Source organism: Talaromyces marneffei, chromosome 1 (genome assembly GCF_009556855.1).
Source record: "Talaromyces marneffei chromosome 1, complete sequence".
In the NCBI taxonomy this organism is placed as follows: Eukaryota; Fungi; Ascomycota; class Eurotiomycetes; order Eurotiales; family Trichocomaceae; genus Talaromyces; species Talaromyces marneffei.
The window spans coordinates 5,470,007-5,495,807 of record NC_072348.1 but is presented as its reverse complement, the minus strand read 5'-3'; the positions used below and the strand labels follow the sequence as shown (position 1 = coordinate 5,495,807).

The following is a 25,801-nucleotide window of genomic DNA, read 5'->3' as shown; positions in this document are numbered from 1 at the left end:
TCAATATTGATATTGATCTGATGCTTAGCTCTCTGCACTCTGAGATTATGGTTACTCCAGACATCAGACGGACTTGGCTAAATTAATCTCTTGACGCACTTCAGAGTATGCACGATAAAGTAGCTCGTATATCTAAATCAGTAAATTCTGCTGACTCGTTTACCTACCCCTCTCGATCTTGACGAATCCCGAGATGCTAGTGCTCATATATTAGTTGGTTATTATAGTGCCTGAGCGTGGCGCTTATGGCGCTTTTTACGACACCAGTTGACACATCTCTCAATCTTTCCAAGGCTGATTACCAACTATAATCAGTTTTGTCGGTAGGTCATATAAGAGTATAAACAGTAAGCATGGACGGAAATCACACGGCGACCAGCGACCTATGCGAATCATGCAAAACAATCCCCTCTCTCCGAGAGCTGAGTAACTGCTACCACCCTCTCCACGACACCTTCCAAGAATTCCAACAATGTCGCTGCCCTTTTTGTCGTTGGCTATACACATATATAGACTCAAAACCGCAATTTCGCGTGGCCTTCAAAACGATCGCGGAGGAGAATGCTGCGGTTGAGTTGTTCGGAAATTTGAGTTTCCCCAAGGAGACTGAATCGTTACAGTCGCTTACGTTGGTTTCTGGGTCGAAGGATTTTATGTTATATTTATTTGTGCGTCATGGTGAGTAGAATTCTACAATCTCCTTTGCTCTTTATATTTCGTGTTAATGTTGAAAGCAGATAATCCAGCTGCGGAGTATGTATGGGGAAGACTCATTGATATCGACCCATCTGCTGATGAGGCGGTCTCCCTTATCAAAACCTGGCTATCAACCTGCGAAAGCAATCACCCCGAATGCGGCATGATAGGGAAAGATATCGCACTACCTACCTACCTCATTGACCTGGGGGAAAACAGCCCCGGACAAGAACACCCGCCTAAACTATGTTTGATTCAGACAAGCCCAACCCAGCAAGACCGAAGATACATTGCTCTAAGCTACGTCTGGGGCGTAGCAAGTCAACCACTCATGCTAACGAAGAATACAAAATCCGCGTTGATGGAAGATATTCCAGAGGCGAAACTACCTCAAACGCACCGTGACGCTATCCGAGTAGCCCGCTGGCTGAACGTGCGATATCTCTGGATCGATGCTCTATGCATTATCCAAGATGACGACAAAGCGAACAAGATGAAAGAAATCGGACGCATGCATCTTACCTTTGGTAACTCCTTTCTTACCGTGCAGGCTAGTCGGGCCGCTTCTGTTCATGACGGGTTTCTGAGTCCTCGTACCGATAGTGAAGAAGTACAAGAGCTTCCATATCCATCTATCGCAGCTGCTGGTGGAAGCCGCGTATTCGTGCGCACAAAAATTGCGTTCCTCTCCGACGGTCCCACAGGGGCTCGAGCATGGTGCTACGAAGAAAGCATCCTCCCGCTACGCATCCTAAGCTATACCAAAGAACGAATCAGATTTAGATGCATGAAACATACATGTGACGACTACGGACGAATATCAAAGTCAACTATAAAGACTCCTCATGTATTTCTAAATCCCCCGCCATGGTATAAAGGAACGAGCGCACCGAAATCCGCCTGGCTTCCCGACCCAACTCTGGACCTGCTGAAAGCCTGGTACTCGATTCTAGACCTCCATTATACGCCTCGACTCCTCACGAAGCCAGGCGATAGACTCGTTGCGATTGGCGGTCTTGTGCGCAGGTTCAGGGACCGGATGCCCGGTGCTTATATCGCGGGGTTGTGGCAAGTAGACCTACCATGGGGTTTATTATGGGAATGTCGGCGCGGAAAGTCAAGTGGGTTTTTGGGTGAAGAGATTATCAATGCATCCGGGCAAACAAATACCTTCATGCTTGCCATGACGAGGCCTGATTATCATCAGAAGCGGGCGCCATCATGGTCATGGGCGGCTCTGAATGGGGCCGTTTCTCATCGGGGTGTGGGCTTTAGGTATCACTCCAAGGGAGAGCTCATTGGAACTAAAAGGAGGATAATAGCGAGGATTGATGAAGTTCCGTGTCCACTTGCTAATGGTAGTGCTGGAAGAAGTGGACTGGGAGAATTTGAAGGGAATGGGGCTCTGTATATCACTGCACCACTCTTTTTAATGGATGTGGTATACAAGACCAACGAGCCCGAGCGATGGGATAACATGTACGAGCGAGCCCTAGCCGCATTCCAAAGAAACGACGTGGGGATTGGAAAACGGCCTCTGACGATCTTGCTATCTCCACAAATCGATAATGGCGAGACGGCTTGGGATAACCTGCCACTGGGGCATTTGCAACTGGACCTCGATGAAGATGAGTACAAGCCCAGCAAAGTGTGGTGTCTGTTGCTTGTAGATGGAGTGGGACTCGTTTTGGATACTATCGATGAAGAGAAGGTCTTTGTGCGTACGGGGACATTTCATACTACAACGGGTATTTGGCTCGATTCGCTGAATAATATTCCGCCCACAACTGTCTGTATCCTTTAAGTGTGATGGAAATAGGTCAAGAGACGCGATGAAGACCCCCCTGTGGTATGGCGTGAATGATTAATTTCAACCCTAAGGCCATAACAGCCAGCCAAGCCAATGAAAAGTATCCAAAATAAGCTCCTCCTAATTGGTCGTAGTCTTGTACATAGTAGATAAGTCATCATATTCTTCAGTTTCATGAAGTGCCTTGAAGTCAACGAAGCCAACGAAGTTAACGTACTCCTAGTTTAGTCTTTCTAGAGAGATCGCATCTCAATAACTAGTTCTATATTCATTTCAAATAGTCTACAACAGTCATCAAGTATTATGTTACGGTGCAAAGTTGGCCTACCAGATAAAGCGCAACCACCATTAAAACAGCATCTCTATGTACAACAGTCATGCCTTTCCTAGTCTCCGAACTCTTTCTTGGCCCCGTTGACCAGTGCTCCGTCCTGGTTTATAATGTCGTTAGGTTTAAATAGTATATAATAAGAACCGCCTCGCTCAGCTGAATGGTGAAAAAAGAGGGAAATAATGCAAGACGCATGAAAAACAGATCTGATGAGAACAGGGAAAATGCAAATTTGTGGGAGATCGGATGCAAAATTAGCACCATGTGAAAATAGGGTTCTTGCTCTTGACAGCTTCAAGACGTTCGACGATGACTTTTCGTTCGTGGCCTTCCATTTCTTCGGCCGCCGCGTAGCCTAAATCGCCTTCAAGATCATCTCCGGCAAAATGCCATGCATTGCTGCCGCGTCTCTGTGTCAAAGAGCCGTGTCGCATATGCCTGGCAGAGCGTTCCTGACGTCCATTAGACGTAAATTCTTTATAATCATGTGGTCGGCTAGGTTGAGCACCCCAACTCCTGGACAGATCTCTGCCTTCGTCGGCTACATTATGTCGATCAAAGCTAATGTCATCCGATCCCTCTCCAATGCTGCCAAGCTCAGCAGAGCTCCGGCCACGAGCCAGATCGAATCGGTTGGGATTAGGGAGTCCACTGGTTGGCGAACCGAGCGTCATCAGATCGCTATCTTGTTCGGCTGCACCAGAGATGGCGGCACTGATGTCCATTTCCTGGTCATCTTCGTCTCGCATAGATCGCATCCGCTGCCTCTGAGCCTCTGTAGAGGGGCCTCTCATGGGAATGGCGACGGGAACATCTACGAGATCATCCCATACGCATACTCTGGTCCGGCGAGTGAGTTCCAAAGGTCCATGATCAGGTTGTTTAAGAGTTTCAACAACGTTCCAAGCCTGTCCTTTCATTACAGCCATCTGTCGGGCAAACATGCTTTCTTTAAAATCAGAATCTTCAATGAAGACTCGTCGCAGGGCAGCCCGAGTGCCGCTCCACCAAGCGGTCGATGTAAGTAGTGGAAGGAAGTGATCCCTGGTCTTTTGCGAGAATGGTTGTCCGATGAGAGAAACAGGTAGGAAAAGCCAACCGAAAGGAAAACTGCGCCACTTTTGACTTGTTAGTTAAGGACAAATCGAAACGGAAGAAAAGACTTACAGCATCCGGGTGTTTCCATGGCCATGATAGACTATTGTCAATAGCACCGATTTTGATGGTAGCTTGTTTCTCTGACGCATGGGAAGGTGTGCCAGCCCGGCTCGAGGCAACCATAGCTTCATGTCGTCGGTAAGGCAATGGTACACTTTGGCTCGAGTTCTGTCGATCCAAAGGAACAGTACGAGCAGGCAAGGCGGGATCGGAATCGTCATCGTGAGCGGTGTCATTGGGCTTTGGAGGTTCAGCGACGATAGAAACTTCTTCCGACTTCCAATCGACTTTGATCATCCAGTTGTCCAATCCACGGTCAGTGTTTCGCATGATATAATCTAGGATTACCAATTTCTCCAATTCCTCTCTGAAACTTTGCTTGAGATTTTCGCTCCAGTAAAATCGTTCTTCCTGTTCGGCGCTTGGAGGAGATGGGATCCGCGCACGTCGTTCGTTGTAGTCTTCATCTTCGTCATCGGAATGTATACCAGATGGACGGCACGCTTCATTCCAAGGTAGTTTCTTTCGTTTAGGAGCATCGTCAGTGTTGAATCCTGTGTTGTTCTGATCAGGCCAAGGATGCTCTCGCAAGAATACAGTGGCATCTTTGTAACCCTTTAAGAACACTTGGAAACTTCCAGGCTTTGGCGGCAGAGGCTTGCGGCCACTCCAGGCCTTTCTTCGTTCCCAAAAATCGTAGTGAAAGGATTTTGAAGATAGCCAAACCACGTCTGTATATGGAACGATACCGGTGCGCAGCCGTGCATCCAAAACGGATGCAGCGGCCTCTGACACGTAGGATAAATTGGGAATAAGACAAGCCCTGCCAAAGCAGCAAGGGAACAGATTTCTGTGTAACCATTTTGTCCACTTGGGATTTCTGGAAGCATAAGGCTCTTCGTCCTTGGGTTTAAAGACACCGACCACTTTTCCTTCAGGGTTACGCGCGAAATAACTTCCGGAACTTCCTTGTGTGATCAACTTGGGTTGTACGCCAAGCTCAATTGCTGTGCGAACGCTGTCAACGATAGTCTCGAACTCAGCGCGGTTCCGTCTCTGTTCAGCGTCGTACTCCTCCGTGTCTAGCTCCTCGGCCGTGTAAGGTATAACGCCATTTGGAGGTCGGAAAACGGTGTGGTGAATTTCCAGTTTCTCATCTTGCGCCGACTTGCCGGGTCCTCTGCTGATCTTGAAGCGGGAGGCTATTTCCTCAGCCCATCTTTCCAGCCGAGCGTTGATCGCCTTGATGTCGACTCCGGACGAGTTGCTGCGTTTTCGACGTCGTACATGACCACCATTTCGTCGTCGATATTCCGGTGGAGTCGACGTGCCGGACAGTTGCATCTGGGCGCGCGTGTTGATGGGGGCAAACTGGGTTGGCGAGGATATCGTCCGCGGCGCACGACCGCTGTATGGTTCGCGTTCTTCCTCCGATTCATCGTAGTAGTCTCTGTCATCCTCCTCAGCCTGGGCAAGTCGGGCATAACCCGAAGTGGCTGGTCGCTTTGGCATGGTGGTGGGTTTTGAAATGAGTGGAAGGCGAAGTATTCAGGATTAGAAATGAGGTATGAGGAAATGTGGTCGTAAGACGGGAATGAGAAAATCAAAGACGCGAAGATCGAATGAGTGGCCAATGTAAAAACATTAAAATGAGATATGCAATTATTAAAAGAATACTGTATGAAAGGTAAGTCTCCTAGACATCGACGACAAATAGATGAAAAGCGAAGAGGGTGAAGAAAGGAGGCCATCACTAAAGTCTTGAGGTAACAGCCCCCTTGCAAGGTCGAACAGGCTAGGGGCGCGTTGCCAATCAGAGATCGGCCGGCGCGGACATAAAATACATTAAATTACACGGCAATGCTTCGACTAGTGCTCTCCTGAATGAGAACTGCATTTTTATTCTGCATCATTGTATTTTGTACAATTGAAGTTGTTTCAAACATCTTCACAGTTGAAAATAGAATAGGAACAGTGGGTAGAAAGAATCTCGTATCTACGTAGTGTAGTTGGTCAAGCTACTCCGGAGTCACTCACTAAACTATCGATCTATCGAGATAACCATAAAAGGAGCAAATCTTATCGGATACCGCGTATCGACTAGTAATTCCGCATCCTGCATACCAGCATATCGCCTTTCCGTTGCGATATCGCGCTGTCTGATTGGTGGGCTGCCGTCCGTAACGTATCATCGATACAGCACAGCATTCTGAAATACGACTCCGTAGTCATGCTCCGTAATGTTTTCTCCTTCCTCCTCGTTCGCATGCAACAGGATACGCCATCCATTCTACTCATCACTATCATTATCAACATTGGACAACAGTTATCCAGTCACTCTTTCAACCAGATATAGTCTTTCGTTAATGATATTCGTCCCAACAGGTCATCGTCATTCGTTCTCTATCGCTTCGAATTGATTTACTTATCGTCACTCATTGTGTCCCACGGTTCCTTTCGTTATCCGACGACTTGCTTCGTGACGAACCAGACATTTTAGGATTTCATTATTTTGGCCAACATTTCCTTCATCCTCCTTGAAACTCTTCTCCTCGACTCTGCTGGATTGTATTTCTTCTCGACCCTACTTCCCGCCCCGTCGTTCCTCCCCGAGCATAGCATTCGATCAGTCAGACCTCCGCCGGGTCTACTTCGTCTTTTGATAACAGTCCGCCCTCCGTGATACCTTACGGGACCTTCTTGGTCTCGATAAATTTGTCCAAAACGGCTTCCACAGTGGCTCCCATACTCTTCAGGGCATCGCCCATCGACCCGGCGCTTCGCTCACCAGCATCACCGGATCCCTCGTCCCGCGATCTTGCCAGTTACAGCACGTCTCTGCCAGCGGACGGGCGCAAGACCCCTCAACTTCCCTCTGCGTCTGAGATAGCTCACTCGTTTGGAAACCCCGATTCCACGCCACCATCGACTACGTTACCACCGCTCGACTCGAGATCGGAGATCCTCGGTCTGCCTCGAAGCAATTCAGGCACGACTTCGCTGCCAGGGCTGTCAGCATTGGCATCGGTTGCAATTGCGCCGACCTCAGACCTCAGGTATGTGAGAAATCCTCGGCCAGGAATGCAGCGACTCCGTATCCATATTCCATCCCGTCCGTCCCCTGGGTGCCCTGCCGCGCAATGCCTGTGTTGGTGCCTGGTTTCTCAGGCACACGGCAGACAGCCCTCGGGAACATAACATCCAATTATTCTCTCACTAATCTTATCTCTCTCTCTCTCTTTTCTCCTTCTCCCTATCGCTGCAGATCCTCCATCAATCATCATCAAAGTCTTCATCATCATAGTAACCACCATGTTGTCAGTCTGAGCATGTCGTACGCCACGTCTTCGCCAGCCGCTACCACCGGAGGCCAGGGCAACACTCCGGTGAGTCTTTTCCAACCCCAGTCTATTCTATTTCTACTTGCTGTCTGCATGTCTGCGTTCCACATTCTTTTTTTTCTGTTATCAGCTGAGAGGCAGGCTTGGCGCCCGCCGTCCCCCTATGGCTGCCCGGTTTTTCGCTGCCCTTTTTTCCCTTATCGCTCCCGACCGCAAAATCTCGCGGATCTTATCTGTCGGTCGCTGCCAGCGCACTTCCTCTATCTCCCTATCTTCCTATCTCTCTATCTTCTATCTTCTATCTCGCCCTCCCATTATCAACTATCAGTACACATTACACCTCGACACCACTCACCCTCCCACTACATCCTGTCCTTCCTACACCCTCGTATAGAAAGCAATATTTTTTCCTATGTTTTCTCAAATGGCCTCCACTTTTACTGACCAAAAACGGCCCCAATTGCAGCCCGTGTGCCAGAATTGCGGGACATCAACCACTCCCCTCTGGCGCCGAGATGAGCTGGGCTCCGTTCTCTGCAACGCATGCGGTCTTTTCTTGAAACTACACGGTCGCCCACGACCGATCAGTCTCAAGACCGATGTTATTAAAAGTCGCAATCGGGTAAAAACTGCTGGGCAGGCCCCGAAACGCAAGGTACGTCCGCACGCGAAGAATTTTCGCGCAACTGATAAGGGTCTACCGACTCGCCAAAATGATCTTTGCGACATTGACTAACGCGCGTCGCCTTGCAGTCTGGAGGGGGATTGGAACCGAATGGCTTATCGTCGTCGAGATCAGAGGCCGGCACACCGCCTCTGGGAGCACAGGGCTATCGTCGCGCATCTCGAAAGATGTCTCCGGGGCATTCGGATCGCTCGAACTCGCCCGTGTCGCGAACAGATACCCCAGGAATGTCGTCTCTTCATCAACACAATTCTAATATCGCGCCGCAGCACATGTTTGATAGTGTAACCCTCGGCGACTCAAGCTTCAATCCGGCCAACACACTCCCGGCATTGCAGCTTCGACAACCGTCCCCGGGCTCCACATCTTCCATGATCGATCGACATCTTGAAGTACCACAAACATATGAAGGGCTACTTGCCGCAAATACATCTCTCAAGACTCGCGTGAGTGAACTTGAAGTTATCAATGAGCTCTTCCGCGGTCGCGTCGCGGAACTTGAACAGAGCGACGCTACTGCGCGTCGCTCCGAGATGATTGCGCGTGATTCAGAAGCGAGGCTACGTCGGTCCCTGGAAGATTCTCAGCGTCGCGAAGATGACATGAAACGCCGTATCAGTGAATTAGAGCAGCAGCTTTCAGATCACTCCGGCTCTGGTCCCTTTCAAGGCAATGGTTCAAGTGAACCGGCCATGAAGAAGATTCGCCTATCGGATGTAGTTGATTATGAGGCAGTAAATGCCCCAAAGTCTCCTAAAACTACATAAGGGAATCACTAATAGCTTCGCTTGTACGAGATTTGCACCAACAAACCTTACGTCTTTCTCCTTTTGAAGTTTCTTTTTATATCTTGATACCCCATTATGTGTTTCGCTTAACAGGCGAAGACTGAAAAAAGAAGGAATCCTGCTACTGTTTTATTTTTCATAATTCTTCTACTTTTGTTTGACCTTTGTTGTCGACTTTCGAACACCATGAGATGACAGCACCTTCTCCATTGCTCCGAACGAGCAATATGAAAGCGAGACGCCTTCCGACGATCGAGAGAAGAAAAAGGAAATTTCCTTGCAGGAAACAGAAGACAAGGAAAAGAACATGTGCGAATATGAGAAAGGGAGGGAAAAGCTTACATCAATTTATATTTCATACCTCGAGGCAACTCGCTTCTAATATCTCTCTACTTTATACGGTTTCTTTCTTTTACCTCTTTTGTATTGGCTTATGTCTTTTTAACTACTATTATTATGAATATAGATCGGTACGGGCGGTTAGGGATCAGCGATGGGGACTGCATCCCTTCTCTTTGCGTTTCTTGTTGGTGAATTGAATTGTTGCCTTTTGACCTACGCTTTGAGTCCGTCGTCTTACCTCGTGGACTTGAGTGTATATATTGTTTTAATCATGTGCTTTCTCTGACTGACTGACTGACTGGGTCTGGTTCTTGTGTTTTGATTGTCCGCAATATCGTGCTTGTTATGACCTTTTACTTTCTCACCTTTCTATTGGCTTTCCATCATTATCGATGGACGGTCTCCATGTTCGAGGGCTTCTACAAACAAAAAGTTTACAATGTGATTCGTCTTGTCTCTCCGGCCTTGTATATCGCTTCTCAGGTCGTCAATTATGGTCTGTAGTGTAATTCTATCCAAGTCTATGATGTCTTTCTCACAAGGATACTACTACTCAGCCATGAATTTGTAGGCACATTCGGAAAGCTTTCATTCTTGTCTGTGAGTGCTAGGGTTCGAGGACATCCACAGGTATTAGGGGCTGTAATGAACTGCGTTAGAAGTCAAGAGTTATTATTTATAATCACCCAGTTGCTGTTGGGTAAACATGTCAAATACTACCTAATTTGTATATGGACTAAGGAAGTTGAAGTAAATCACCCGAAATAAAACACCATGGAAAATCTATAGCAACCCAACTGAAAATGACACATATAAAACCTTTCTATACCATTCAGCTTTCGACATTCAGCATTCGGCTCAAGCCAGTCTGTCATGGCCTTCACCTTTGCGACCCCGCGGGCCATGGATCTGTCTTTCTTGCCAGATACAATACAGAGAGACTACCATTCCGCCGAGACCACTGAAGAACGTCAACCAATACGCGGCTTGATAGCACTGTAGTCCCTCAGTACAGTCCCGCTGTCCCTGCGGTCCAATGATACTGTGGTGATCAAAGATTGTGCCATAAAGCAGATTGAAAATGTTTCCGCTAAGTACCGGCGCCAGACTGATCACTCCCCAGTTCTGACTCAAGCCGGCAATGCCGAATGTGTGTGCTACGACTGACGGGAAGACGCCGAAGAGGAAGCCGTAGGCCAGACCTGTAAAGGATGAGAGGAGGTAGAGGTGGTTTGGATTGCTGATGGATGATCCGGCGATCTGAGTCAGGGTAAAGACGACTGAGGATAGGAAGATGCACCAGAATCGAGACATGTAGAGTTTGTGAACTAGAAAGTCGGAGCCAACCCCTGTGTAATTCTGTCAGTATTCGCGAATAAGAGTCTGTGAGGTATCGGCGTCTTACCACTCAGCAATCTGCCGAGGAAGCTGCATAACGATAGGATCGAGACATGCATCACTTGACGGTGCTGAATGAAATTGGAATCTGCACTGTCGTCATAATATCTCCATAACGCTTTGGTCTGTTCAGAGTTAGATCAACCAGCCGCTCAAATCTGGAGGGTGCATTTACATCATTGCCAATATTGCTATGAATTGTTAGCTTATCGCTCTGCATTTATAGATTACTTATGCAACTTACTTGATCGTCATCAAACCAATACCCGACAACAGCGCCATCAAAATGAATTGCTGCCAGAACTCGCGTTTCCTAAAAAGAGCCAATCCTCGAATATCTGAATAGTGTGAGCTGTCTTCGTCATCTTCACTCTGATGAGACCGTATGCCATGTCCGTCATTGTTCGGGGAATCTGGTAGGGACTCTGGCTTGGAAAGCAGAGAAGAGACTTCCGCATCTCTTGTCTCTTCAAGCTCCGGCTTAGCTGTTCCACTGGAATTGGACTGTGCAGCGTTGGCCGTATTGTACAGATGGGGCTGTGTTGATGATGAAGGTAAGAGTGATGAGGATGCGGAATTCGTTCTTTGCCTACCTGTTTCTTCAGGTCGCTCATATGTAAACTGATGACGATGCTCGTCATCACGTTCTGGTATAGCAGTATAAGGCTGTTCTGGAGGCAGGATTCGAAGAAAGACTCCGAAAACCACGACCATCAGCGACGTTCCCACAGCCAACATCAGAAGAAAAGGCTGAACTTGGCCGTGGTAAAAGAATGCTGCCATGCTCGAAAAGAAAAAGGCACTAAGTCCGAAAGCAGCAAGCGGGAAAGCCGTAGCTGTACCGCTTTTTTCGGGGAAGTTGCTCGCTGCTGAAGAATCTATCAGAATCACAGGCTCGCGAGCTGGACGATATAGTACGTACCCGCCTTGATGGCTGCAGAGTTTGCGGCAGATCCTCCGAGGCCCGTCACCCACGAAAAGAAACATAATGAACTAAAAGAGAGGAAGCCTTGTCCATGCTTGTATGCTACGAAATTTGTTAGCTCAGATCCTCTCGAAAAGTGTTAGGGTTTGTACCAAGGTATAGAGGATAATATCCCCAAAAGAGCGACACAGCACCCAGTAACAAAGCAGGTCCAGGGCCTCTTGTGTCAGTCAGATATCCTGTAAAAAATCCCGAGCAATATAACCCAATATTCCCCGCCATGCCCTTCGATCATTAGTCGACATGTTTATCCGTCGGCACGATTCAATTCACACATACAATCATGTTAATCTGCTTCGAGGACAACACCATCCGTTCAGCGAATTGGGGCGCCCATGCCGAGTATGCATACTGTATTGTATCAGATCGAGCACCCAATTGCGACTCTTCAAAACACCCACATTTGTCCCACTTGCGAGCGCTATTAGAGTTGCAGCAACGGCTGCTATGACCCTCTGGGTGTGCAACGATCCGACTACCATGGCGTCATTAAAGAACGAAAAAGACGACTGTGTCCACGTCTGTGATATATGTGAGATGCGTGGTATATACGATCATACGGAGTGCGTTTCGATAACTCCCAAGGTTCCCAGGAGGTCACTGATAAGGACGGAGATGTGGCAGATGCCGGCTCGTTGGTGGTGAGGATGGAATTCAACGAAAGACTGCAGCGATTAAATAGAAAGAAGGACGAGAATAGCGCATTAAACTAGAAGCAAATAAGTACAGAAATCCTCTTAGCTGCACCCACATTTGATTGTGAGCTGCACTGTTTGAGACGGATTTGCGCCGATGTTCCTGATAAGCTGGCCTGATGATTGCGTACGTAAACAGTCATCACGTGAACAGTGACGCAGCCCAGCCATTTGGCTCGTGCCAGAGACGGTTGGTTCCTTCTCCACTGAGGCAACAACAGCAACTACCGCAACTACAGCAACTTGCAAGACGATGCCTATCGTCCTCTTCAGTCTAACAGTCATATAAGAATTTCGATTACAATAGTACACGACACGTCTGATATAACCTTGAAGAGTGAGGCACAATGGGTGCGCTTCTCTCCATTCCGATGCTGGTTCTGCCCAGCGCCGGCACCGTATGTTCTCTACTCCCCACCTGATGATCGCTACAGTGTTGACTTGTCTGTAGATGTTTTCTGTCGCAGCTTCTTGTTGCGGTGCAGCAACATGTTCGGCTGTGTGTAGCGCATGTGGCAAGTTTCAGAGCAGGTACGTATACATGCATGCGCAAGTTTCCGTACGATGCTAATGTCGGCTTCGTGTATAGCATGGCAACGAGAATCGCATATGCCTTTATTCTGCTCATCAACTCGATAGTATCGTGGATCATGCTCACGCCATGGGCACTCGAAAAACTAGAACATCTCACAATGGATTATATGAAGATTCGATGCGACGGCAAGGCATGCCACGGCTGGGTCGCAGTCCATCGTATCAACTTTGGTCTCGGTCTCTTCCACTTACTCCTCTCCCTTCTGCTTCTCGGCGTGAGGTCGTCGAAAGATGGCAGAGCTATGCTACAAAACGGTTTCTGGGGTCCAAAGATTCTTGTCTGGATAGGTTTCGTCGTCATGTCGTTCTTCATTCCCGAATCCTTCTTTTTTGTCTATGGCCATTACATTGCCTTCATCGCTGCCATGCTTTTCCTCCTTCTCGGCCTTATACTATTGGTCGATCTTGCTCACTCATGGGCTGAGCTTTGCTTGGAGAAAATTGAAGATAGCGACTCGCGTCTCTGGCGTGGACTGCTGATCGGCTCGACAATGGGAATGTATCTCGCATCGTTTGTTATGACGATACTGATGTACATCTTCTTTGCTAAGAGCGGATGTTCGATGAATCAAGCCGCCATTACCATCAACCTTCTCGTGTTCTTAATCATTTCCGTCGTGTCGGTTCAGCCTGCAATTCAAGAGCATAATCCTCGGGCTGGTTTGGCACAGGCTGCCATGGTCACTGTTTACTGCACATATTTGACAATGTCGGCCGTATCGATGGAACCCGATGACCATCAATGCAACCCACTTCTCCGTGCACGTGGCACTAGGACGGCCAGTGTTGTCCTTGGCGCCATTGTCACAATGGCCACCATCGCTTATACTACAACTCGCGCTGCTACACAGGGCATTGCTTTGGGATCCAATGGTGGACACAGCTATTCTGCACTCAGTACTGAGGCAAATGAGCACGGACTTGTCACACAGCAACCTTCAACTCGACGTGAAATGAGGGCCGAAGCCCTTCGTGCTGCCGTCGAAAGTGGTAGTCTCCCGGCTAGTGCTTTGGACGAAAGCGATGACGAAGATGACGAGTATGACACCAAAGACGATGAGCGCGGATCTACGCAATACAACTACTCTCTGTTCCACATCATCTTCTTCTTGGCTACAACATGGGTGGCCACACTACTTACACAACAATTGGATCCAGAGACTGAGGGTAATTTTGCATCGGTTGGCCGGACCTACTGGGCCAGCTGGGTCAAGATTATCAGTGCTTGGGTTTGCTATATTATATATCTATGGACACTCGTAGCCCCGACGATGATGCCCGATCGATTTGATTATTAGTTTTGAACGTTTATCATTGATTTTCATGAAATGGTTGGTGTTTGGGTGGATCATGTATTTGTCTTGCGTCTGTCGTTAGAAATTTTTACACATTATTCTACTAGGTAAACTACATTTGAATGTACTCTCTCAGATTGCTCATCACATTATTGTCTGATCATATTCTATAACAACTATTAAATGACAAAGTCTCTTCCATGTCCGGGATAACTCTGCCGTACGATAACCGATCAGATAAAGCTATCTATCTGCCTATCGATAAGAACGCGAATTTCCGCGCCACCGCGTGTTAATTGATTAGACTACTGCAACAACATCATGGGACGACGATGGCCACTATAAAGCCTATTGAGGGTCGCTCGGTTCAGTCTATTCCTCCTAAAAAGTATGAACATGATTCTGATTAGGATATAGGTCCATCAAATCCAGTCCGGACAAGTCATTGTAGACCTATGCTCGGTGGTGAAGGAGCTGGTGGAAAACAGCTTGGACGCCGGAGCTACTTCGATCGGTATGAGTGCGTTCCTTTCTTATCCCAACTATTACTAACTGTGTTCTTTATGCAGAAGTGCGGTTCAAGAATGATGGGCTGGATTCAATCGAGGTGCAGGACAATGGAAGTGGCATAGACCCTCAGAACTATGAGAGTATAGGTATGACTACAGTAACAATATCGAATATTGAAATAGACAGCCAAGCTTATTATTTCACAGCTCTCAAACACTATACCTCGAAACTTGCCTCCTACGATGACCTCACGTCCCTGACGACCTTCGGATTCCGCGGCGAAGCACTCTCTTCGCTATGTGCTGTGTCCAATTTCCATATAATCACCGCTCAGGCGCACCAAGCGCCAAAGGCAAATAAACTAGAGTTCGAACATTCGGGGAAACTCAAGGGATCTCAAATCGTCGCAGGACAAAAAGGGACCACAGTGTCCATTTCGAATCTGTTTTCCAGGCTTCCGGTGCGCCGAAAAGAGTTGGAGAAAAATATCAAGCGCGAACTGGGCAAGGTTATCAATTTACTCAATGAATATGCTTGTATCAGCACCGGAGTACGGTTCAGTGTCAAGAATACAGACTCTAAGAAAAGACAACTCGTGCTGTTGACGACCAAAGCAAATGCATCGATAAGGGACAACATTGCTAATGTCTATGGAGCTAAGACATTGCTGACATTGATTCCTCTTGAATTAGAGCTTGAGTTTGAGCCATCAGCAACCGGGAAGAGACTTAACAGGGACCTAAATAAAATCCACGTTCGCGGCTATGTCTCACGTCCTGTGGTGGGAGAAGGAAGAGGTACACGCGATCGCCAAATGTACTATGTCAACTCGCGGCCATGTGGTATTCCGCAAATTGCCAAAGCTTTCAATGAAGTATACAAGACCTACAATATCTCCCAGGCACCATTCGTACTCGCCGATTTTCAGATGGATACGAACGCGTACGATGTGAATGTGTCGCCGGACAAACGCACAATTCTTTTACATGACTCTGCTGCGCTCATTGAGTCGTTGAAAGAGGCATTGGATCAGATGTTTCAGGACGCTGAGCAGACAGTTCCACAGTCTCAGTTTACGATTAATAAGCAGCAAACTGATATCCAACAACGATTAAAACCATCTCCCATGAGGGCGCCATTAGATAGATCTAGGACTGAACAAGCTACACCTACCGAGGAAAGCCAGACAGATAGATCTGAACCAGTGCAGGTTACACATCAGCATGCCCAAGAAGACAAAACCGCGGAGGTGGCAGACAATGAAAATATCACGCAGGAAACTACCGACAGTCAAGTTACGGCTATTAGTGAAGATGCAGCTGCTGACGAATCAGATCATGCTGAAGATGCCGATGAAGCAGTCAAAAGAATAAGGGCACGAGCTGCTGAATTGTCTCCGCAACCAGGTGAGAGACGCATTTTGACATTGCAGAGCCAATCTCCCCCAAAACAAAATAATGTTATCCAAAACGCCTTTGATCGGATGCGACCAAGACGGCCACCGGCTGAAATTGCTACAATCACCATAGGTGACAAAGTGACGACATCGATTGTTGGCCATGGTACGCTGCGCAAGAGAGATTCTTTTACTGCGGGTAACACAGAGGGCAAACGGCAATCAAAGCGCAGAATCTATACTCCATCAAAGCCGAACATATTCGGTCAAAATCTCAGATCTTTCATTGCTCCGGGCATTCAAACTCAAGCTCAAGAAGACGAGGTTGAGGAGGACATGGATGAGGACGATGGAAGTAACGACGAGGAAATGTTAGAGGACACCCACTCATCAGTCCATTCCGAAGAGTCACCGGATGAAACAGAGCCAGTTGACGAACCTGTTGGCGAGACTTTCAACGAGCGGGCTGAAAGTCTGCCACTAGATGATGCCTCCACTGAGCCTGCCAAGGGTGTTATAGATGAGCAGGAGAAGAAAGCTCGTGAGGACGCCAAAGTCCAAGATTTAATTCGAAAAGCAGAGGAAAAAGGCGCGACTCATGGCGAAAACCATATCAAACGTGGGAAGTATATCGAGAAAGAACAACAAACTAATAAACATTCCACAGCTCAAATTGTTGGAACACTTGAAAGCTCTTTTGCTAAGATCCAGGCTCAAATGGAGACTCTCCAGAGACAGTTGGGTTCATACAAAGCACTTGATGAATCCAAAGACGACGATGAATTATTTGTTAATCAACAAAAAACCGGCGAAGAGCGTCTCTCGTTGACGGTATCGAAAGATGACTTTGCCAAAATGCGGATTGTAGGACAGTTCAATCTAGGGTTTATACTCGCAACCCGATCCCACGGAGCCGATGAGCCAACAGCTTCTGCAGAAGATGAGCTTTTTATTATCGATCAGCATGCATCAGATGAAAAATACAATTTCGAGCGACTTCAGGCTGAGACTGTCGTGCAGAACCAGCGCCTCGTACATCCGAAAACACTAGACCTGACAGCTGTCGAAGAAGAAATAATCAGAGAGAACAAGCTAGCTCTCGAGAAGAATGGATTCGTCATCGAAGTAGACGATAGTGGCAACGAACCCATTGGTCGACGATGCAAGCTCGTATCACTTCCACTAAGCAAAGAAGTTGTCTTTGATATTCGCGATCTTGAAGAACTCATCGTCCTACTTTCCGAAGCTCCGACTAGCGCCACAAGAAACGCAACGACATCGGATACATACATCCCCCGGCCCAGCAAGGTACGAAAGATGTTTGCTATGCGCGCATGTCGATCAAGTATCATGATCGGCAAGACCTTAACCGTTAAACAAATGGAGAAAGCAGTACGGAATATGGGAACGATTGATAAGCCTTGGAATTGTCCTCATGGGCGGCCGACAATGAGGCATTTGATGAGTTTGGGGTCTTGGGACGAATATGATGAATATAATTTGAGCAATGAGCGATATATAGGCGAGGGAGATTCACGGGGTCCTTGGCAGAGATACTCTGATTTGCAGAATCAGGAAGAGGAAGAGGAAGAGGAAGAGTCGGACGAGGGAGAAGAAGGTGAAGAGTGATAAGCAATAAGTCATAGATGATTGGCAATCTTGAATTAGAAACATTATAATCAATACCTAGATATAATTTCATAACATGTCATGAGTGTCATAAATCATAAGACATTAAACATTCGTTTACTTCGGTATCACCGGATAGAATCACCACCACCATCTCCACCATCCACCTGCGCTCTTCTTGCCATAATCATCGCTGGCTTTGATATGCTGCTGTCTATTATCCTGATTCGGCGGGATACTCTTACCAGAAGACTCAGATATCGTACCTAACGTCGCCGACGTACCAGTTATACCAGACGCCGAAGACGAAACATCATCTAATATATCAACGGGCTCTTGAGCAACCTTCTTCCTATCTTCGTCCTCTCTTTCCGTTAAACTTCCGTCGTCCTCCTCTCCTCTTTCGTCATGTACGTGGTTGTCATGATACCCCATATCAAGATCATCATGACCTGCATGTCCCTCAACCTGCCTTAACACCTCCTCAACAACCAATAAATCCCTCTCAATCATCTCTGCCCAATTCTGCACATCGCCAATCTCCTTCAACCCCTGCCGCGCACCATCCACCACCTTGTCCCACTGGTCATTCTGCTTCGCCAGCTCAGCTGTATGTCGCGCTAATTCGTACTCTTGCTTTTGGATTGCTGCTGCATTTTCGTGTAGATCTGTGGCGCGGCCGCGGAGGTCGGCTGAGACCGTTTGGCCAACGGAATGGAGGGAGGCGGTGAATGCGGTGCGGGCTTCGAGGGTGCGGCGGACTGCTTCTGAGTCTTGGGATTGGTTCGTTGGAGGAGATAGGATAGATGAGGAAGATGACTGATGAGTTGTCGTTGAGGTCGAGACTGGTGGTGGTGGTGAGGTTATAGGTGGTGATGTATATGCTGGGGGAGATTGTATGGATCTTTCTTTTCCGGGTTGTTGAGCGGCCATTGTTTTGGCTGAGACAAACAGTTCTTAGATTCTTTTTATTGTTCTATTCGTATATTGTTATATACTGAGGATGCTTTGTATAAACATTCGAGTGGATAGTAACTTAGAGGTTGATGGTTCCCCGCTCTTGCAGATCTTTTGCTTATCATTTGCTGATCAGAGCTACCCATCACCTGAGATGAGTGACTTCTACGACTTCTTCATTTAGCTCTGTGAAACTGAATAGATATTATTCCACCCTCTATGCAACGAAAATATAGCCATGATACAGATATTGACAGTTCATACATCGGACACCCGAATAAGTGGAAGCACATCAGAAACAAAGAACATGCTTGGATAAGGCACCAGCAAGCCATAATTAGATCCATACTGAGTGGCCATATGGTATGTTAAAAGGCAAATAAACAGATCAAACGCCGTACTTTTGCTCCCAGCCTCAAATATCAACCCGCTAAGAAAATCTTATAGAACAATGGGAGAAAAAATAAAGGACGAAAGAATTGATGCGCATATCCTATCACATGTTGGCAAGTTCTTGATCGATTTGAGAATCAACAAAAGTACGTCGGTCGCCAGTCAATTCAGTCTGGAGTCGTTGTTCGACAAGAGCTCTCACTATAGTTCAACGGATTAGTATGTCGTTTTATTTCAGAATGAAATACATCATACCTTGTTTCTTAGTGACATTATCAAGATCGACCTCAGCCAGAACTTGGCGGATGGCCTCCACGATCGTATGGTCATCAGGTCCATGACCGGGTCCAGTTCGGAAGTCCATGACGGTGCTCACAGGCCGGGAACCATAACCACCACCTAGGGGGCTTCTCTGTCGACCGGGTACGCCCAAGAGATTGTCGGAGCTTTGCATCATAGGCATGCTTAGTCTGCTTGAATTCATCGGGTTGTCCTGGTAGCTGCTAATATTGCCCATGGACATATGACGCTGTGCATGACCACCGAGTTGAGGTGCGTCAGTGTATCGTGTGAAGGAGGACATTCGCGAGTTGCGGTTGTTGTTGCCACCAAACTGAGCAGGGGATTGAGGTGGCATGTACGAGCCACGACCACCAGGGAATCCTGTCAAAATAGTGGATGCTGGCTTTACGGATGAATATGTAGAGCGGAAATCGTCCATCTCCATTGCCGTTTCATCAGTATAGTGCATGGGCTGCTTCTCCTCGCCATATTCGGCGTTACCGCGTCGACCAGGTAGGTTGTTAGCCAAGGCGTAGTCATCCCATCGTTGAAGAGGAATGCTTCTGGGATCAAATACTTCATCTTCCACAGCCACAACACGTTGATCACCTTTTTCTCCAATGACAACACGGGTATTTCCCCACGTGAAGTCATCCTGTTTCCAGAACGAGTAAAGAGGCAATACAACGGAGTAGATCGGGAAAGCACACAGGTATATGATCATCCAGCCGATGTGCTGCCACTGACGTTTCAGAATAAAGAGGATAGCCTGGAGACCGTAAACAGCAGCTAACATGACGACGGAGATGACACCAAAGTTTCCTTTAGAGGTGGCAACCAGATATATGAGGTAGATCAAGTATGCACAGGTGGCAGGAAGGATAATTGTACCCAAGAGATCAATCAAGACGATAAACCGCATGCTGAAACAGCAGAAACCGCACAGATCCTTGAGTGCAGCCAACTCTACCAGGTTGTGTATAGTGGAGTTGATCCAGCGACGTCTTTGAGACAAAAGGACACTCCATGTTTCGGGAGCAGCGGTGCTGGCATAAGCGTCGGCGACAAACTTGTATGACATGGTAGGGAAGTGTTTCGCCATAAGAGTTGTGAGGAATCGATCCTCTCCTAGGGCTAGAAGATTCTTCTTATGCAAGGTGTCAAGATCACCATCAGAATACTCCTTGATGACCTTGTCAGAGATGATTAATGGCCGTCCTTTATCAGCGGTCCTAAGGCGGTACATGCAGAAACTGTATAATCACATAAATTAATATTTAATCATAACCGTAAATTTGGAAAAGATGCAACTCACCATCCAGGAAGGCAAGTGACACTGCCGAATAAGGATTCAAAAGCTTTGGAGAGATGGTGGGAAATATAGTATTCGTAAACTTGAATCATCGTCCACCAACTTCGTTCTTCATTTTGTAGACTGGTTTCACCACAAATACCAGCAATTCTGGCATCGTTGGCGCAGGCAGCCACGAGTCGGTTGAGTGAATCCTCTTTGACACTAGTATCGGCGTCAACCATGAAAAGGAACTCATACAATTCGGGATCAACACCAATCACATTGTTGATCTGATGGAAGATTTCTAACTCCAGAGGCGACATCGGTGCCCTATGGTGCACACGGTTGAGGAAGTTGAGTAAAAGGACCTGAGAATCGCGCTTTCCACGGTTTCCTGGCTTAGACTTTGATTGCTCTGATTCCTTTCCGACTTTGACAATAACAATGTATGGAACAACATTGCCTTCGAATTCATACAGACCGGAATAGACTTTGCCGTAGTTCAATTGTTCGCTTCCTTGGCCAACGGATCTGAATGGCAGAGCTGGTGGATCAACCTTTGGATCGACGCCGAGAATGTCAAGCACGATTTTTGGAGTTGGTCTATCATTTCCACCTCCAACAATCATTCCATCACAGACAACGCAGATGAGCTTTCTCTTGTTATCGTACTGAAGAGCTGTGAGCGAGTCCAGACCTTTCCGAAGTGAATCTTCGCCTTCTGTATACGCTGGAACCTGACAGATGACAAATTTGTCTTGAGGGGCCGGACGAGGCTTCGAGCCAAACTGAAGTGCAGCCAAGAACTTGACTAGAATAACCGAGCAAACAACGATCGTGAATGCTAGTAGAATCCAATTGTTGACTGTACACCTTGCTGACTGTCTGAAGTCCACCTTTCCGACATAAAAGACGTTCTTCATGCAAGTAAGAGCATTCTGAAACTGGGGTGAATTCTGCCACTTGTCGGTAATATCTGAACCCACGTTTTGTTTGATCAGAGCTGTCACGGCACTCGGTAGAAAATTGTACGTATCTATATTGTTCATCAAGGAAGAAGTGTAAAAGTAGTCGGTCAAATCGTATACCCCATTGTTGATAATCACCCAGTATCTTGCATCATTGTTTGCCTGGTCGGTAATCGTGTCTCTCGTCCACACAATATCGCCTTTGTAGTACTGGGCCATGAACGGAAGAAATCTATCGGCATACCAAGTGATGTTGTGTAGTGCCGAGGCGGTAACTTGCTGTAGAGGTCCGCTGGTGTGTACAGCAGTCACCTGAGTGACGGCTTCAGTGTTGTTGTGTCGTAAGGTGATAGAGGTATCCGATACGAATGCCGCGCAGCCTTGAGTTAGAGGAACCGGGAAGTAAGGATCCAAGATCTGTCCTCCGGCCCATTGCATATTTGCTGAACTGGTCGTAGTAGTGGTGTCACTATGCTGTATCCGCCAGAATTTGCTGATATCATAGACCGTGCCACGAACGCCGACGTAGAAATCATTATCACCTTGGTTATAACTCAGCTCTCTCTCGTTCCAGACTTTGTTCTTGTTGGGACAGAGTAAGTTTCCGAACTCGATAATCCAGAAGACCATTACTGCATTGAAGAAAAGAATCAAGGCGACAAGCACGACCTTTTCTCGCCAAGCCATGCGAATGTCCGGTCTCTTCATGCGCCCAACGTACCGTAGGAGGAATGATGGAATCCAAAAAGTCAACGCCCACACAAATCCGGCCCAGAGACGTCGGCCCAGAGTAATTTTCTTCTTTTCAATATGTTTGCGCTGACCAAATTCAGGATCATCTCCAGCGAGACGGTTCAACTCAGCCTCATAATAAGCATCGTCACCTTTATAATCATCACCCTTTGATCCGAGCCCATAGTCACCACCGCCCATGGAGCGCAGCGTTTGGTTATTGGTTGGGGCAATTGAACGAGCGACGCCCGGAGACATTGTGCTCTGTCTATTAACGTTGAGAAGATTGTCACGGCTGGCTATGAAGCTGCTACTGTCCGCAATAGGCATCGCAGGGGGGAAGCCCGAACCATTCAGGTTTGGAGGTGTGACAGAATAACCACTTTCGAAAGGGTTAATTGGCATATCGCCCAGAGGTTTGAGATCGAGCATTGATTCAGCCTCCCACCAAGCGCCTTCTCGCATCCAGATTCGTTCCTTCCCAACAACCACGTCTCCATTGCTCCAACCTCTTTCAAGTATCCAGCTTTCGACACCGTCCTTACCCTCCTTACAACCCAAAGGCGCATATCGGGTCACGAATTCGTCTACGTCAAAGTCGGCAGTGAAGTCAAGGTGCTTATGTCGTCTATTGGCCCACTCGGGCAATCGCCAATCTCGCAGTTGACGGGAAACTGCTCCAGCAGACCATGGAGACATCGTGCTCGGTGATGCTGCAAACATTTGGGGTGCATCATCTGTAGGATGAACGGCAAGATGATACCACACTCTACTACTACCCAGAGTTGCTGGGAGATCAAAACGACCACGTTTTCCCAAGGTTATACCTTCGTTTGGATCTGGGAACAGAATGTCCCTGAGAAAACCACCAATTTCCACCTCTACTCCAATTTTTTCCAAAACGGTCTGTCTCCGATCATTAAGATGTTCACGCTCACGGAAGGAAGCGCTTTCGGTGATTCCGAGATCAGCCCCAACCTCTGCAACAGCATTATTCATCTCATTTATGACGGATTGGCCGGGGCTGACGATCTCAACGCCGTCCTCTTTCATTTCAGCGTTGATACCCTGTTCATCGTTAAAGACACCCTGAAGAGCCGCAGCTTTGCCAAGAGGCGGGCTTGGAATGTCAACGATGGTAATAGTCACTGTGTCTGAAGCGTCTTCAGTCTGCCATGGAGCGCCTGAGCCATCACTAGATCCATCTTCCTGATCAGCTTTGATTTGTGTAGCAATGGCTTCATTGGCCTTGGATATAACCCAATCTACCAAGGCCTCGTAAATGCCGGTGACGAGAACCGTGCGGTCATCGGTAGAACAGCCGTGAAGCAAGGCTTCGGGATCGACGCCTAGAAGTTCGGCCGCTTCTTCACAGACTTGTTCGAGATCTTCTTCATCAACCAGAAATCCTAGAGTGTTTCCTAGCTTGAGAAGGCCAGCCAAGATTGACAAGAGGCCTCTCTGTGAGGCGCCTTTTATTCCAATTGCTTTGAGAGCTGATCGAAAGTCCTCGGCGGCGGCAGCATCATCTGCAGTCGGTAAAAATGAAGGAGGGTCATAAGTTCCAGATTTATTCAAGATTGAATAGGTCGAAGGCTCTTTCAAATCCAGGTACTCTTTCTCCGCCTGGCTCGACTCGGCATTTATCAGATAGTAAAAGACATCGAAGGCACGGTAACCGGGCTCAGCAGGTACATCTAGCAAGCCTCTCGTAGTGTTGAGTCCCGACTTGGATAACGCGAGTGTCAAGCCAGTGACGTTGCCGGCAAGCGTAAAAGTGTAGGATACGGCCAAAGACGAATATAGAGAATATGAAGGGTTGAAAGGCGTCACTGCGGTAACGAACGGACGAATAGCATTGAGAGAAGCGTATAATACTTCAGGAGTAGATAGTGGTAAGATAGAAAGGAACGACGGAAGTAAGGTAGGGCATGATCGATGAAGGGCACTGTGAAAAGAGTTAGCATCCTATTTATGTAGCACCATCATACCCACCATGTTCAGGGATTATACCTCAGCACAATACAGCCATCCTCTGCTCTGCGTCGCGCATGTTCCCAAGCTCTCTGACCTAACTGGGGATCAACGATACCACGAGGCGTGCCATCCGGATTCAAAGGAGATACTGTCAGCCATGTGTTTACTACTACACTTGTCCCAGCTTCGAGCGGGTATGGTTGAGCTGTGGAATATGAGCTGTGGAGCGAATTAAGCAAGGTGATGGTAGATATTTGAGAAGCAGACTTCGGAAGACTAGGATTCGAGGTAGTTGAGAATATCGAATAACGGCTCGACATGGTTATGGTTATTGCTGCAGAAAACCGACGTAAAAGGCAAGAAATGTGCTGCTGTTCTTAGGACATGAGCCGATCTCAACGACGAGCGAGTGCAGTCGTCGTCCTAAGCTTTATTTTAATGAACCAGAGATATGGCCATCCAGCAGATGAAGGAAGAGAAATGGAAAAGTGCCGTCAAAGAAGGCAAGCGCTTGACTCGTTGAAACGTCTCAAGACGCCCCTGTGGTGTTTTGGTAGCGAAAGAATAGATCGATCTCGTCTTTAGCGAATGTCGACGGCGATATACCGAAAAGTCAAAAGTATCACCAAGGCTAGGTATAACGAGATGTCCACTGAACGAAGAAATAAAGAAAAGCGATGGTTTGAATAGCGACTGGAATGAGACAGACACGGAAGAGAAATGTCTTGAGGGATCTTTGCTCCTTCCTCCGGTTTGCAAAGTTGGTGTTAGCGGCTCGGGGTGTTATGTAACTTACCTGTATTATTGTATTACTTACTGTGACGGCTCGTTTACTATGTATGGCCTCAATGACCTTATCTGTATCACAGTTACAAACAGGTCAGAAAACTGATACGTAGTTGCGTAAGTTAAGTTCGTTTAGTTACTCGTTGGCATTTTGTTTTGATTCATACACAAATTACGGCTCTGCCTCTGTCTCACTTTCATCGCCACTGCTGTTTGTATTCAAGGATCAACGGAGTAACTGAGCATCCATTATTTTTCAGAATTTCCTTCTCTCAGTTATGCGATATGTATATATCCATAGATCAAGTAAGTATCTAAGCACAATTGAAACCTTCCTTTCGCATATGACGAGTAATCCAAGTAGAATTCGGTGCGGTTTTCTTATCATTTATGCCACCCCTTGTTTTGTATGATATACTACATAATCATACATTACACAGCTGTTTCTGTACTGTAAGATTGAGTGGGTCATGTCTGAAACGAAAATGGCATGCCACAGCTGCTCATAAACACATCATACATATACCATGTACGTTACGTACTGCTTAGATAGATATCTATATCACAAAAACAAGTCCTACTACCCAGTAGTTTCCAGCACCAGGGACAATGAGCATAATCCCAATCATTCAGTATCGTTGACCATTTAAGACTGAAAAGACTTTTTCCTGGAGTCGCTAGTGCACTACTCGACTGTACCAAGCTAGTTAGCTGATGCTAGACGGGTGACTAAGAAATTATGGACTCTACGTGGCTCGT

At 47.3% G+C, this 25,801-nt stretch overlaps 8 protein-coding genes across 8 annotated transcripts; 4 read left to right on the top strand and 4 right to left on the bottom strand.

Annotated features, from left to right (window-relative positions):
* Window positions 1-353: 353 nt before the first annotated feature.
* EYB26_002009 (uncharacterized protein) lies at window positions 354-2,500 on the top strand (the record flags this gene model as incomplete). The annotated part of the gene is made up of 2 exons (XM_054261317.1): window positions 354-678; window positions 738-2,500. 2 exons carry the CDS (start codon window positions 354-356, stop codon window positions 2,498-2,500), a joined length of 2,088 nt encoding a protein of 695 aa, XP_054117292.1.
* Window positions 2,501-3,091: 591 nt separating this feature from the next.
* EYB26_002008 (uncharacterized protein) lies at window positions 3,092-5,507 on the bottom strand (the record flags this gene model as incomplete). Its single annotated transcript, XM_054261316.1, has 2 exons — window positions 3,092-3,955; window positions 4,005-5,507. 2 exons carry the CDS (start codon window positions 5,505-5,507, stop codon window positions 3,092-3,094), a joined length of 2,367 nt encoding a protein of 788 aa, XP_054117291.1.
* Window positions 5,508-6,225: 718 nt separating this feature from the next.
* On the top strand, window positions 6,226-8,788 carry EYB26_002007 (uncharacterized protein; the record flags this gene model as incomplete). The annotated part of the gene is made up of 5 exons (XM_054261315.1): window positions 6,226-6,328; window positions 6,733-7,051; window positions 7,318-7,381; window positions 7,803-7,991; window positions 8,090-8,788. The coding sequence occupies 5 exons, from the start codon at window positions 6,226-6,228 to the stop codon at window positions 8,786-8,788; spliced, it is 1,374 nt and encodes a 457-aa protein (XP_054117290.1).
* A 1,221-nt stretch (window positions 8,789-10,009) lies between these two features.
* On the bottom strand, window positions 10,010-12,016 carry EYB26_002006 (uncharacterized protein; the record flags this gene model as incomplete). The annotated part of the gene is made up of 8 exons (XM_054261314.1): window positions 10,010-10,500; window positions 10,557-10,674; window positions 10,725-10,740; window positions 10,794-11,418; window positions 11,472-11,576; window positions 11,627-11,759; window positions 11,814-11,885; window positions 11,936-12,016. The coding sequence occupies 8 exons, from the start codon at window positions 12,014-12,016 to the stop codon at window positions 10,010-10,012; spliced, it is 1,641 nt and encodes a 546-aa protein (XP_054117289.1).
* A 560-nt stretch (window positions 12,017-12,576) lies between these two features.
* On the top strand, window positions 12,577-14,121 carry EYB26_002005 (uncharacterized protein; the record flags this gene model as incomplete). Its single annotated transcript, XM_054261313.1, has 3 exons — window positions 12,577-12,627; window positions 12,681-12,760; window positions 12,819-14,121. The coding sequence occupies 3 exons, from the start codon at window positions 12,577-12,579 to the stop codon at window positions 14,119-14,121; spliced, it is 1,434 nt and encodes a 477-aa protein (XP_054117288.1).
* A 329-nt stretch (window positions 14,122-14,450) lies between these two features.
* EYB26_002004 (uncharacterized protein) lies at window positions 14,451-17,653 on the top strand (the record flags this gene model as incomplete). Its single annotated transcript, XM_054261312.1, has 4 exons — window positions 14,451-14,483; window positions 14,536-14,632; window positions 14,688-14,774; window positions 14,835-17,653. The coding sequence occupies 4 exons, from the start codon at window positions 14,451-14,453 to the stop codon at window positions 17,651-17,653; spliced, it is 3,036 nt and encodes a 1,011-aa protein (XP_054117287.1).
* A 141-nt stretch (window positions 17,654-17,794) lies between these two features.
* On the bottom strand, window positions 17,795-18,586 carry EYB26_002003 (uncharacterized protein; the record flags this gene model as incomplete). Its single annotated transcript, XM_054261311.1, has 1 exon — window positions 17,795-18,586. One exon carries the CDS (start codon window positions 18,584-18,586, stop codon window positions 17,795-17,797), a length of 792 nt encoding a protein of 263 aa, XP_054117286.1.
* Window positions 18,587-19,106: 520 nt separating this feature from the next.
* Window positions 19,107-24,576, bottom strand: EYB26_002002 (uncharacterized protein; the record flags this gene model as incomplete). The annotated part of the gene is made up of 4 exons (XM_054261310.1): window positions 19,107-19,204; window positions 19,259-20,538; window positions 20,601-24,227; window positions 24,293-24,576. 4 exons carry the CDS (start codon window positions 24,574-24,576, stop codon window positions 19,107-19,109), a joined length of 5,289 nt encoding a protein of 1,762 aa, XP_054117285.1.
* Between the last annotated feature and the right edge of the window lie 1,225 nt (window positions 24,577-25,801).